The following is a 15,366-nucleotide window of genomic DNA, read 5'->3' on the forward strand; positions in this document are numbered from 1 at the left end:
CCTGATCAAAGTTTAATAATAGATTAGATGAAACGTGATTGTGATTGAGACTTGTGATGTGTAGCACTGTGTGGTGTAAATATCAAAGCTAATGACATTTATTTGTTTAGTTATAAAAAACATAAACAGGCATGGCATAAATGAATTGCATTGCCCATCCTGTGCACTAGGTGGCGATAGCTTACATCTTCAATAGACTGGGACGTCTTTTGACGTACGCGAGAAAGAGTTGTTGTTAACTTGTTAGTGGAAAAATGGCGTCGTCCATGGGCGGTATGTTCCCCGGTCAGCAGCCTCCTGGATCTCACCCACCTACTGGTCCTGGGGGTCCAAGTCAGCCAGGACTTCTCACAGGTCCTCCTGGTAACAGAGGGGCAAATAACACTTTAGTAGATGAGCTGGAAGCTTCTTTCGAGGTGAGCAGATCGATAAAACTGCTGCGGCTCACAAGAGCGACGGTTTCTACTGAATTTACACGCACTGATCTCTTTTTATATTTAATTTGAATATATATATATATATATATATATATATATATATATATATATATAAGCGCATCCGTTATGCATGCAGTAGAAATTAATTGTTCACAATTGAAAAGGTGTCCAATAATTTGTCAGTGAAGTTGTTATTCTTTTATATTTTAGTGTGTGTGATCAGGTGTGTTGTTATTCTAGATTTTGTCATGTAATCCGTATTTTACTGTTTTTGATTACCACAGGCGTGTTTTGCATCTCTGGTCAGTCAAGACTATGTGAATGGAACAGACCAGGAAGAAATCAGGACTGGTAATTTCCCAGCTGTGTCCTCATGCTGTGATATCAGATAGATATACTCTAAAGTGCTTAAAAAAATATCATGCTATTACTGTAGTGATATTACAGTAATGCAATATCAATACCGTGGTATTACAAAATTCATTTTGTTGATTTATTGGAATCAAAGGTTTTTATAAATTTTCTTATCAGAAAAAAAAAAAAAATGTTTTACTAGTAGAATGTTCTATAAATGAGGCTAATAATGTACAAACAAATTCCTTTGTTAAAACCTTAAGAGTATAGATAGGAATAAACCAGGGAAGTTGGTATATGGGAATGCTACTGAAGTGGAGGTTTCTAGCGTAGTACATGAGACAAAACTAGTTTTGATTAAGTTTTCTTTAAAGTGCTGTAATTTAAATCTAAAGAAAAAAAATAAAATAAAGTGTAATCTGAAAGAGATTTTATAAAAGTAAAATAGCCTAAAATATTGAAATTGACCATTGCATGTAAAAGTGGCTTTACTTGTAATTTTCTTACCTTCGTCTTGCATGTTATGTATTTTAAGGGGTTGATCAGTGTATACAGAAGTTTCTGGATGTAGCCAGACAGACTGAATGTTTCTTCCTTCAGAAAAGACTGCAGCTGTCTGTACAGAAACCAGAACAGGTGGAAAAAGAGGTAAACAGATATTTTTGTTTTTAAATACTCCGTAAAATTGGTTAAAATCCATCCATACATTATCTAAATCAATACCACCTTCATGAACATTTTATAACTCTTACAGTGCCATTATAATATTTGAAACATACAGTATACTGTAGTCTAAACTGTATGTGCTGTTCGGTGTTTCAGGATGCGTCAGAACTGAAGAATGAACTCCAGAGGAAAGAAATTCTGATTCAGAAACATCTAAGCAAGATCCATCATTGGCAGCAGGTGTTGGAAGACATCAATGTCCAGCATAAGAAGCCCACAGAACTGCCGCAGGGTCCACTGGCCTTCCTGGAACAGGCCTCAGCTAACATTCCTGCACCCTTGAAACCAAACTGAAGCATGAACAGAGATCCAGAACCCTATCCAGACTGTGTTCCCGGGCCACACTGTCTCTAAGCCTAGCAAATCTTACAATAAGCCTTTGTTGTGGACTCTTGTTAGTGATGTTTTTTTCATGTTATGTACATCCATGATGTGCTAAAGGACGTTACTGCCACTTCTCTCTCATGAGGAGTTTGTAGGTCATTCTGAAGAACTCGAGGGTCTTAGACATTTAGTCATCAGAATACTTAAAACTAAATTTGTTTGAAAATTGATGGCAAGTTAATCACTTTTTTAATATTACAAACACAGACATTCTTACAGCTGAAATGACCAGAAATGGCTTTAGTTAGAGAGAATTAAGTTGGAGATCCCCCCACCAATGTTCATATTTTGTTGAAATATCTTTTGTTAAGTTTCAAATAAACATGCTTTGTCATTACTGAAAATTGTGTGTTCACTTACATTATTTTCTTTCTCTACTATGTGCTTTACTTTTTCCCTTTATAACAGGAAATATATGCAACATTTTTCAATTATTCTCCAACTATTAATAATAGGGGTAACCCCAACCCCCCCAAAAAAAACAAAACAAAACAAAACAAAGGCCTCTGACACAGTTTGGCAGCAATAAAACAATCCATTAGCAATCCAAAAATGTAAATTTTTATAACGATTGCATTACATTATTTAAATGTAATGTGCAATAAAATTAAATTATCTTACAGTACTGATGGTCACCATTGAGAATAACTGGAAATAAATGAAAAATGAATTTGAAGTGAAAATATGTACAATTGTAATTGAAAAAAAATATAAAGTTTTAATTGGTTTCAAAATATGCTTTATTGTCTTTATGCATTACATACTATTCTTGCTTTTATACTGTGCAGCTGTTTCAATATAAAAAACAATAACCATTACATGTGCAAATATACAGTGAAATGAGATCCATTATATAGTGTGAACACAAAAAAAGTTAATTGTGAATACAACAATAATAATGTGAACTGTGTTCCTAGATAAAAAACAAACAAACAAAAATAAATAAACATTTAACTATGTGCTGATATTGCTGTAACATTTTAAGTATCTTATATGTACACAACCCCCCCCAAAAAAACAGTGATTTAAAAGATAAACTTAAAATGTCAAAACGCTCAGCCTAAGATTTTTCTCTGCCTTTTTGCTCATGTCTAAAAAAGGTTTAAACCTTTGAGAATGCAGTCAATAATGCCCCAGATAAAACAAGAACGAAAGCAACGACGAGGACAATCTAATTTCACCAACCCTGAGGCAGAGAGAGGAGGAGATGAAGAGTTCAATGCAAAAAGATAAATGCAATAGACAGCGGGAACAGAACTCATACACCATACAACACCCCAAAGAGCAGCAATCAATCCAGGAATCTGGAATGAACCAAACGCACATTATCTGAAAAAAATCTTAACCAAAAAATACAAAAAGATGTGCTCTCTTTTGAAATCTGTAATTCACGGTTGTCAAGTCAAGTCAATTCACCTTTATTTATATAGCGCTTTAAACAAAATACATTGCAAAGCAATGTCAAAGCAACTGAACAACATTCATTAGGAAAACAGTGTCAATAATGCAAAAATGGTTGTGATAATAGGGAAGGTCATTACAGCATGGAGGTAGTGGTTGGCCAGGAACCAGCAGCATGTGGCTACAACCCACATGATGCCAGTAAGGAATCTTACAAACAAACAAAAAACTTCTACACAACATTACATCAAGTATGCAGAAGTGTGTGGAAGAAAAATTGTCATTCTAAAGGAAATGCAAATTACAGGAACAGTTCAGTCAACATGCCTTGCAGTGAATGGGTGCCATCAGAATGAGTCTAAATAGTTGATAAAAATATCACAATAATATACAAGTAATCCACATGACTCCAGTCCATCAATTAACATGATGAAGATCAATCAAAGATCTTTTGTACATTTATTTACAGAACCACAAAGTAAAAGCACAACTTCAGGGGTGAGCAAAGACCAAAACAACAAACAAACACCAAGTAAGCTCCTTACAGAAGATACTAAATTTCCTAACAAAAGAAATACTAAATAAAAATACAATATGCTACCCTAACTCCCCATCTAATGAAAAACAGGAGAAAATAATATTTGCAAAAGAAAATGGCACTGACCCCCTACAGCTTCGAAGTGTAGAAAAAGAGTATTTACAAAACTTATACAATATACAAAATGGAAAAAAATGAGTTTGACAACACCTTATCACCTCAAAATCCACACTGCACACAATAGGCAGATCACCAGGCAAGCTAAGGGCATCAACACACTGTAGCAAACACACACAACAGCACATGTACAATGGAACAACAGGAAATCACAAGATGAGCAGAGCTCCCTCCTCAGGCACAGCAGATCCTTTTATTGCTGCTCCTTGGTCCCATTTGCACCAATCAGATCTGGAGATCACTTTGGTAGGATCCAATCCTGTGAAAGAGAGAGAAAGAGGGGACCAGCAAAGCAAGACACACACACACACACACACTCTATGTCTCAAGACGTAACAGCTGTGTGTTTGTAAGAAACAAATCCATCAAGACATTTTACATTTATTAACTATTGCTTCCAGCTAAAATATAAATATAAATTTTGTTATATTTTCTATTTGTGAATAATTAATCTAGTCTAAGTCAGGAGAGAATCATGCATAGATGAAGCGCCAAGTTTTATTGTGGTCTGAGGCTGATACTATATACAATTAGTACAGAATCATTTACTCATTAAAAAAAATAAGTTATTTTTGATGCTTAGGATTATTATTATTAGAAATATTAAACAAAGATGTACAGAGTGTCATGGTGACACACGGTGATGAAAAAATATTATGTTCTCTGGGGAACGTAAAAATAATTTAACTTTAAACTCACAAAGAACAGTTTTATGTGCAAGCACTTTCACGTTTTTCAGGGGAACACAAAAGCATTGAAATAATAATAAATTAATGATTTTTTTTCCATCCCTTAAGGGCTCCATAAAAAAATTACTTTATTATCACAATTTTTAAATGTGTCAACATGCATGGTCTATTAGTTATGGGGCCCTATTTTAACGATCTGAAACGCAAGTGTCAAAGCGCGAAGCGCAAGTAAGTTTGTGGGCGGGTCTCGGCGCTGTTGCTATTTTCCCGGCGGGATAAATGGCTCTTGCGCCCGGCGCAAATCTAAAGTGGGTTGGTCTGAAGTAGCTTCATTATTCATAGGTGTGGTTTGGGCGTAACGTGAAATAAACCAATCAGAGCGTCATCCAACATTCCCTTTAAAAGCAGTTGCGCAAGTTCCATTATGGATTGCTATTATTATTGCGTATTTACCAGGCGCACGCCAGGAGCGGTTCACAGCCGAGGAGACTGATGTTCTTGTAAGAGCAGTGAAAGACAGAGAAGTTGTGTTATATGGGGATGGGAGAAACCCACCCAAAATAGCGTCGGTTAAACAGGCGTGGGAGGAAATAGCCACAATTGTTTCATCGATTTTTTTTCCTGTTTCTTGACGGACAAACCAATTTGTCAGATGTCCTTATATACATATATGACCTCAAACAGGTCTGATCCTTAATTACTACAATTAGCCTGAATAATTTGTAAGCTAGATTTATGCCTATTTTTTCACATCTTCGTGGCACACCACAATGATTTCCGTCATCTCATGTGTTAATATTTTCATAGTGTAACAATTTATGATTTGCAAAAATAACTGTTGCATCTGTAGATTACATGAGCAAAGTGTATGCGCGTTGTGCACGCTATACATTATGGTCAAGCATGCGCCCTTAAAATAGCATAATGAACAACGCGCAACGCGCCACTGACTTTAGACTAGGTTTTTTCTGGTCAGTGGCGCAATTGTTTAATGGAACAACAAAATAGCACCAGGGATTGTTTGCGCCGGAACACGCCTCCTTTTTTGCGCTGAACCGCCCAGGGAGCGCAAATTCATTCACTAGTTTAGCGACGTGCTTCTGTGGAGGGAAAAGCGCGCTTTGCGCAGGTGCAAAATAGGAATGACACATGCGTCGGTGTACAAAGTCAATTGCGCTGGGTGCAAGATAGGGCCCATGGTGTTTCTTCAGATGTGACAGATCTTTGAACATCAGTCTTCACAAAGAAAAAAATAGCACTGTAAACATAATGAAAAAGGTGATGAAAAAAGAGAACAGTCATTATTTAAAATAATGGCACTTAAATGTAACATCACATGAAATTGCTAAAAAACAAAGACCAGCTCCACAGGAGTTCAGTACTGGAAACAGTACTAAAAAGCTTTGTTTGGAAAATGTCAGGGCACATATATCAAACCAGCCAAACCTAATATCAACAGCAAAAAATCAGCGTCTCTCTCTCTCTCTCTCTCTCTCTCTCTCTCTGTGTGTGTGTGTGTGTGTACCAGATCAAGACAATTTCAAAAACTTAATTGAAAAGTTTAAAACATTTTACAGGTTCATGAATGTGCTCAGTGCCATTACAGCAACAATAGCCAGTAGTGCGCATTAAGAGATAAGACTCAGCTCAGAGACCTATATATATATATATATATATATATATATATATATATATATATATATATATATATATATATATATTAAAGGTACAGCAAGCAGTTTGAAAAGAAATATAAGGCAACCACAAATATTCCATTATTAACCACCCTTAACCTGATTGGTCTATTTAATTTCAGTTCAGATCTTAGACCCTGATTGTAATATACTATATCAAATAATCTGGTCTGTGGCTGTTGTTACAATTAAAATGCAGATAATGAGTAAATTGTGTGATAAAATACATGTAACTTTTGTATCATGAATATAAAAAGGTAGCTAAAAATTGTTATCTAAGGGCTGTAAAGCTAGGAATGTTATTGTTCTAAGAATGCAGAGAGAACATTACATATGTTCTGGTAATATTTTCAGCAGCAAGTTTTATTTTAGTCCCCAGAATATTTTCCTCAAGGTCAAGGTTCTAATTAAGATTTAAGCATAAAACCTTCCATTCGACATTGGATGTGGACTCAAATGTTGCTCAAATGTTGCTAACTTCATTAAATAACTCAAAAAAGTCCAACTTCACTTATAAACCAGATTGACTTTATTTCTGTCAAACATTTACAAAAAGGTCTTATTGAGATTGACAGTGGTTTAGACATTGATGTCTTTTTTTAAAGTAATAGTTTGGTTTTATGTCACCATTATGGTGATAAGTGTCTGTACAATATGACTCTTGACTTTTTGATTTTTCTTTTCTATAGCTGTTGTAACTATGTTTGTTATGGTAAAAACAAAAAGAGAACATTAAATTATACTGGTTGCTTGCTGATGATTATGATTATAAATATCATCACATAGCAAACTAATTGTCTGATTTCATCTAAACTAATATACACTATTAGTTGCACATTATTTATCATGGCAATTCATTGGTTCTAAAGACCAAGATCCTGCAGAATTTTAATCAGATAATTTCAAGGAGTAAAACAAAAAACGTTTATCACACACACACCAAGAATCAGTGTATGAATCTCAACAATGGTAGCATGCTGCAATGTATTCTGGGTGCATCATACAGAATCTAGAGTTATTTATGCTGGAGCTTGACATCAAACAAAGGTTGGGATTTCACTTTCAACCAAAATTTGACTTCTGAGCAATGTAAGTCCACATCTAGTGTGGTGGGAAGCTTTATAGGAATGTTAGACTATAATGTTCTAATAATGTTATCAATAATATTTTAGAATGTTTTTTAGATAATGTTATCCTACCTTTTAACAGAACATTCTGAGAAGTAAAATAAAATTTGCTGCTGAAAACATTCCCAGGACATGAATAATTCCTAGATTAAATGATTTTGTGTCTGAATTGCATTTGAAGGCTAGAGATTAAAAATGGGGTATTAACAGGTAAAGCAAGGTTTAGTCCAGAATATGAGAGAAAGAAACAGACCAAAGTGCCGTTCAGTTTATTAAAAGAAATGAGGCGACCATGAGATCAAATTCAATGGCCAGGAAAATTTAGCATAATAAAATTTTGAAAAGAAGTGAAGGTTAATAGTAAAGAACAGTTGCCAGTTATTATTGATGGTAGAGGTCTTCACAGTGCACCCGAGACCTGTCGACCCGGGACCCGTACGAGTTCAGGTTTCTTTTTTATTTTTTAATGATCAGCCGTGTCTGGGTCGGGTCCGAATCTATTACTTCAGGTCCTGGGTCTGTTTAACATTGTGTGTAATACCCGTGCGATCTGAGTCATCGGACTCGGAGAACACCCGGCCGTGATCAGACACTGCTTGTGTTCTGAGGTAAACTGTCACATTAATGTTTTCTATGATTCTCAAATTGTGTTAAAACCGCGCTTTATAATTTCTCCCATTTTTATAATAATAAAAAGGAACCGTTTAATCGTAAAGTTTTAGTTGTCAGATTCAGACTCGACGCAGAGCAGAGAGCACAGAGATGATAGTAAATAAATTAAGTCAGCGGACATGGCACTGAACGAGCAATCCTTATTATAGTTCAAAAGGGCAAATAGTCAAAGTTATTATGCTTGAGTCGGTTCGGTGTAATACATTACGGGTCTCTTTCGGATTCATGCACAAATTTTTTGACCCGTGAAGACCTCTAATTAATGGGGTCACTGGGGCCGAGAATATTGTTAAATTGTGGAGGAACTATTACCAGGATATTTTAACGAAATACGAAGTTAACCAGGTTCCATATAATAATGGTGTGATGATTGTAAATCTACTTATTTGTATTTTTTTGTATTTTTTATTCTTTTATTATGTGTTTTATGTTCTTTCGCTGTCATTCTGTTGTACTGCGGAGCTTCTGTCACGAAAACAAATTCCTCGTATGTGTAAACATACCTGGCAATAAAGCTCATTCTGATTCTAATTCTGATTCTGTCAGAGCCGGGACTAGAACTCGGGCGTGAGAGTCAGACTCACAGTCCTTGAGCCATTTGAGAATGGTGAACCCAACAGTAAGACGCACTTTGGAGAAGTTGAGATGCAGAGAAAAAACTTTAATAAAAGTTCAAGCAACAAAAAATCCACAGTTGGAGCAAAAAACAGCAAAAGCATTTCTCAAAAACAAAAACTGTCAAAATGGGAATTCCACAAGAAATAATTCAAAAATTCAAAAAGATCTTGAAGCAAAAACTCCACAAGAGAAGGTCCACAAAAATACTAGAGAAGGAATAATCCACAGTCAAGAGAAAAACTAAAAAACATCCCAGATACAGAGAACACTTGGCTCAGGCAACTGGCTCAGAACAACTAAACACCAAGCAAAGAAGCTATGAGACAAAGTTACTTAAATACACACAGCTGAACGAGACACAGGTGACTCTAATAACACTTATTACAAGCAGAGTAAGCTGGTCATGAGAGCATCATGAGGACCCCTAGAGGTCAAAACAGAACATAACAAGCAAAACACTGACAGGACCCACCCCTCCTCCCCCCTCTAGGAACGGCTCCTGACGTTCCTCCCAGGACGATCAGGTTTATGAGCATGAAAGTCCCGAATCAACTTGGGGTCCAAGATGTCTCTGGCAGGAACCCATGAGCGCTCCTCCGGGCCATAGCCTTCCCAGTCCACAAGATACTGAAGTGATCCTCACACCTAATGGGAATCCAGTATTCGGTGGACTGTGTAAGCTGGTTGGCCTCCAATGATGCGGGGAGGAGGGGGAGGTTTACCTGCCGGAGCAAAAGGTGAAGACAAAACAGGTTTTAGAAGGGAAAAATGAAATGTGGGATTAATCTTTAAGGACTTAGGTAAGTATAATCGGTAGGTAACAGGGTTAACTTTCCTTGCAATCTTGAAAGTTTGCGGGACTCTACTCGTAAGGGTAGGTTCTTTGTGGAGAGCCAAACTCTTTGTCCAGGACGCAGAGTGGGGGCAGGTCTGCGCCTACAGTTAGCCTGTCGCTGGTACTGCTGAGAGACTCTAAGAAGCTTGTGCCGAGCCTTCTTCCAGGTCAAATGACAACGTCGGATGAACTGTTGAGCGGAGGGAATTCCAACTTCAACTTCTTGGTCCGGGAACAGTGGAGGGGCATAACCAAACTGACATTCAAAGGGAGACATGCCTGTGGCCGAGGAGCGTAGAGTGTTGTGGGCGTACTCCGCCCACATAATGAAGGATGACCAAGAAGATGGGTTGTTGGTAGCCATGCACCTCAGAGTAGTTTCCAGATCCTGGTTCAACCTCTCAGTTTGGCCATTGGACTCAGGATGGAATCCAGAAGATAAGCTCACACTTGCCCCCAAAAGTTGACAGAATGCCTGCCAGAACCGAGAGCAGAACTGATGGCCTCGATCAGAAACAATGTCCTGTGGGATGCCAAAAACTCAGAAAACATGGTTAATGATCAACTCTGCAGTCTCTTTAGCAGTGGGCAATTTGGGCAAAGGAATGAATCTGCCAGCCTTAGAAAATCTGTCAACAACAACCATAATGATGGTGTTACCTTGGGACGGCGGGAGTCCGGTAATGAAATCCATGGAGAGGTGAGACCAAGGTCTTTGAGGTATAGAGAGAGGATGGAGCAACCCTTGAGGTGAACGAAGGGAGACCTTCCCCTGATTGCATATGGGACAGGTGTTAACAAAGGTCTTGGTATCCTCATTGATGGTCGGCCACCAAAAATGTCTATGGAGGAAATTCAAGGGTGCGAGTGGTACCTGGATGGCAGGTCAGGCGAGAGGAGTGACCCCACTGAAGAACCTGTGAGCGAACAGCTTTAGGGGCAAATGAGCGGTTGTCTGGCCCTCCTCCTGGGTCTGGTTCCCGGGCCTGGGCTTGTCTTACTGTATTTTCAAGTTCCCAACTTACAGGGGCCACTATCTTGGAGCTTTGGATAATGGGTGTGATAGGATCTTCTTGGTTACTGCTTGCGTATACTCGAGACAGGGCATCAGGTTTAAGATTTTTCTAACCGGGGCGGTAGGACAGGAGGAACTGAAACCGGTTGAAAAATAGAGACCAGCGTGCCTGATGAGGGTTGAGTCGCTTGGCCTGCTGAATGTACTCTAGATTCTTGTGGTCGGTGAGTACTTGAAATGGGTGTTTGGCCCCCTCAAGCCAATGTCGCCACTCTTCAAGTGCCAGTTTAACAGCCAGTAACTCACGGTCTCCCACATGGTAATTCCTTTCTGTAGGTGTAAGACGGTGTGAAAGGAATGCACAGGGATGAAGTCGGTTATCCTCCCCCCTCTGGGAAAGCACTGCTCCAACACCCACATCCGAAGCATCCACCTCTACCACAAAGTGTTTGTCTGGGTCCGGGAGATTAAGAATGGGTGCTGATGTAAAGCGGAGTTTGAGTTCATTGAAGGCTGACTCTGCTTCAGGGCTCCAACAAAACCCAGCATTATTCCGTTTAGTGAGAGCTGATAGGGGAGCCACCACAGAGCTGAAGTTCAAAATGAATTTGCGGTAAAAGTTGGCGAAGCCAAGGAATCGTTGCACCTCTTTCACTGACACAGGAGTGGGCCAATCCGTGACTGCTTGAACTTTCTGGATATCCATTTAAATATGGCCAGGCTTAATGATGAATCCCAGGAACTGTACTTGGGTCACATGGAATTCACACTTTTCAGGTTTCACAAAAAGGTGATTATCAAGGAGGCGTTGGAGAACTTTCCTGACATGTCCCATGTGTTCATTGAGGGAACTTGAAAAAATTAGAATATTGTCCAAGGAGACGAATACAAACTGATTGAGCATGTCTCGAAGGACATCATTAATCAGAGCCTGGAAAACTGCAGGAGCATTGGTGAGGCCAAAGGGCATAACTAGGTACTCATAGTGCCCAGTGGGCGTGTTAAATGCGGTCTTCCACTCATCCCCTTGTCTAATGCGTACAAGATGGTAAGCGTTGTGCAAGTCAAGTTTGGTAAATATGGAAGCTCCTTGCAGTAACTCAAAGGCTGTAGCCATAAGAGGCAATGGATAATGATTATGGATGGTGATTTTGTTGAAGCCTCTGTAATCTATGCAGGGCCGAAGACCCCCATCCTTTTTTCCCACAAAGAAAAAAACAGCTCCAGCCGGAGATGTGGACCGACGAATAATCCCTGCTGTGAGGGCCTCCTCAATGTAGTTGTCCATGGCAGCACGCTCGGGAGAAGACAAGGAAAAGATGTGGCCTCTGGGGGGACAGGTACCTGGAAGCAGGTCAATGGCGCAGTCATAGGGACGGTGTGGTGGTAAAGAGGTGGCTTTCTTTTTATTGAAGAATGCCTTGAGGTCATGGTACTGGGAGGGGACTTGAGAAAGGTCTAGGGGATCTTGAGACTTGAGAATAGGGTCAGGGGATCTCTGGACAAAACAGGTAACATGACAAGTGGGACCCCAAATGAGGACAGTGCCAGTGGACCAGTAAAGATGAGTGTTATGGTGAAGAAGCCAGGGGTGACCAAGGATAACTGGGAATTCTGGAGACTGTATCAGATGAAAACACAACTCCTCCTGGTGTTGGCGAACAGAGAGGCGAAGGAGAGAGGTAAGAAGTGTTACTTTGCCTGGACCCAGAGGCCTTCCATTGGGGTTGCGAGTGATTCAGAGGGGATCTGGAGATTTCTAGCAAGAGAGAGGTCCATAAAGTTCCCGGCTACACCTGAGTCCACCAAGGCTTTGAGTTGATGATTATGATTTCCCCAAGTGAGTGTGATGGGGAGAAACAATCCTGAATTGGAAGGTGGGGCAATGTGAGTAATTCCCGTTACAGTCCTTCCTTGCCTGTACGGGACCGAGCGTTTCCCGAGAGCTCTGGGCAGGCAGAACGGAAATGTCCAGGCATTCCACAGTATAGGCAACACTACTCCCTTATGTGCCGATCACGTTCTGATGGGGAGATCCGAGTACCCCCCAACTGCATAGGTTCGGGAAATCCTTGGAATGGAGGTAACTTCTCTGTGGGAAGGGAAGTGACAGGGGGTGTAAGAACAGACCGTCGACTCAAATTCCTCTCCCTCAGACGATTATCCAGCTGCACTGCCAGGTCAATGAGGCTCTCAAGAGTCAAAATATCTTAAAACTCTGTAAAAATAGTAAAAATTATTTTCTTGTTTTTTTTTTTGCCTGAAACAAGCAAAAAAATCTGCCAATGGGGCAAGCAACATAATCTTGTTTTCTATTTGAAATGAGATTATTTTCCTTACCCCATTCAAACATACAATAATGTGCCCAGAATGCTTAACTTCTACAACAACCTATTCTTAATCACTGCCCTCACCCTCATTGCTTCTATCCTCATTGGTCCTCAACAACTCCTTTTCTACTACATTACTGATGCACTCCTATCTCTATCATCAATACTTTATGAAATAAGTAGAGATTTGTCTCTTGATCTTACAAAAATGGACCTAAAACACATGCATAAGGGCTATTACCCTGCCTGCCAATGCTGGTCAATAGTGCCAGCTACACCAAATATGCATCCCATAATAGTACTTGTCAGTTATGTATGACGCTCAGATTTTTATTTCAGAGTTACTGTTTTTATAAAAGTGCATTAAAAATGTAAAACATATCCAGAAAACACATGTGGATGTACAATTATATTTTTCTTCAATTTATATTTTCAATTTATGTATATTTTCTATCTATTTTCTCACTATGGAGCCTGAAGAGCATGTGACCTAACATCCCTTATGAAAAAGAAGCTTATTCAAGTGTGCTTTTAGTATACTTCTTTTAAACACACACAAAAAAAGGAAAGTATACTTTCAGAAATGGGCTTTATGAACTTCTCAGAAATATAGTTAAAATTGCATTTAAGTATACTTGACTTATACTTAGAAAAAAGTCTAAATACAGGTGATTCTCTATAAATTAGAATGTCATGAAAAGTTAATTTTTTTCAGTAATTCAAATTGTGAAACTTGTGTATTTAATAAATGTAAATTTGGCTTATTGTATTCACTAAAAATGTTTTTTATATATATATATATATATATATATATATACTCAATGAAATATCATAAAAGTATTATATATATATATATATGCTCAATACTTGTTAGGGGTACATATTTTTGTGTGTTCAGTCTTATAATTAAATATATACAAACTAATACCTAAATAGGGACATAGTAGTATAATTGTAATAAAGTAAAGTATGATGTATGATGTAAGTATGATGTAATGTTCACTTAAAGAAACTTATGAGGACTTGCAGTATAAAACTACTGAACTTGTAGTTTACTGAGACTATACAAAGTGTACTTAAAATGCTACTACATGTTTTATACTTATAAATTTACTTTTATTATAGGTGCAGCTACAAATATTGATCTAAACTTGTTGTGCTCTCAAAGTCTACTGTTATACTTTCTATACTAGAAAGTGGGCCTATTTAGTCCCAAGGAGTATTGAAATACTACACTTACAAGTATACTACTAGTACACTGATATCTGTATACGTACTACATAAAGTAGACTTGTACTTTACTTAAGTATACTTAAAATAAATTTGAAGTATAGCTCCCACTTTGTGGTAAGGGATGTGCTTATGTCTCCTTTACTACTTTGTTACCAAAACATGTGAAGCACAGACTGTAGCTAAAAACAACAACAACAACAACAACAACAACAACAACAGAACAATTACTGGTTGAAGGGGATGTCATTTGACATAATTACAATAAAATTTTGTTGCGTGGACATTAATATAGCGTGTGTCATTAATAAATTATGATATCCCATTAAGGGTTATATTTAGACCTCCTGTAATTATTAATCAAAATGTGATGAGATTTTCAACCAGTTTAACAAAAGCGTTTCTGGAAAGAATTGCCTTCCCTAAATGTTAAAGCTTTGCTTGCCTTTCACCAGCATTATCTGTGCATAATCACCACCACTAGAGGGCACCACTGCTCTCAACAGTCGCGTTCTGATTATCCAATATCAAACAGATTTCACAGACTTCTGCAAGCCAACATATATTTTTACACATTAACAGCAAAGACACTGATAATCCTAGATTAATTCTGTTTTATATTTGAGCTTGTCAACACCCCTTCTCTAACATTAATTGTGCAAAAGTGCTGCATTCATTAGCTCAAATTTGTGATTGTGGATACGCAAATAATTTTGCAGATTGCGGCCTTGTTCAGAAAATGTATGCTTGTCAGCAGGGGTGAGTGAATAAAATTGGTATAGAATTCAATACTTGATTTTAGTACCTCTTTATTTCCGAATATGACATTTTCAGTGTGATTTGGTGTTATTGCATACACTGTCAGATAGCTTGTAATTTCATTGCCATTGTTTACTTTTGTTAATCTTTGAAACACCAAATAAAATATTGACTATCGAAACCTGCGGTTTCTGTCTCTCTATTGAAAGCCCTGATGAAAAGTCCTGATGAGGGAACAGAGGTAGTCACTTTGTCATTTAAGTTGATTATTGATTAATTGATGGGATTAGCTATTAAGATATTGAATTAGATGAGATAATGAAGAGACTACCTATTGTATCCCAGTGCAGCTATTACAGTTAATAATGTAGGTTATTCTT

The 15,366-nt window shown here is 38.1% G+C and overlaps 1 protein-coding gene across 1 annotated transcript; it reads left to right on the plus strand.

The window, feature by feature from the left end:
- The first annotated feature begins 222 nt into the window (after nt 1–222).
- Nucleotides 223–2,245, plus strand: med28 (mediator complex subunit 28). Its single transcript, XM_026204021.1, has 4 exons — nt 223–416; nt 722–788; nt 1,327–1,439; nt 1,614–2,245. Exons 1-4 carry the CDS (start codon nt 255–257, stop codon nt 1,809–1,811), a joined length of 540 nt encoding a protein of 179 aa, XP_026059806.1. The 5' UTR covers nt 223–254; the 3' UTR covers nt 1,812–2,245.
- The last annotated feature ends 13,121 nt before the right edge of the window (nt 2,246–15,366 follow it).

Source organism: Carassius auratus, chromosome 26 (assembly GCF_003368295.1).
Source record: "Carassius auratus strain Wakin chromosome 26, ASM336829v1, whole genome shotgun sequence".
Classification (NCBI taxonomy): domain Eukaryota; kingdom Metazoa; phylum Chordata; class Actinopteri; order Cypriniformes; family Cyprinidae; genus Carassius; species Carassius auratus.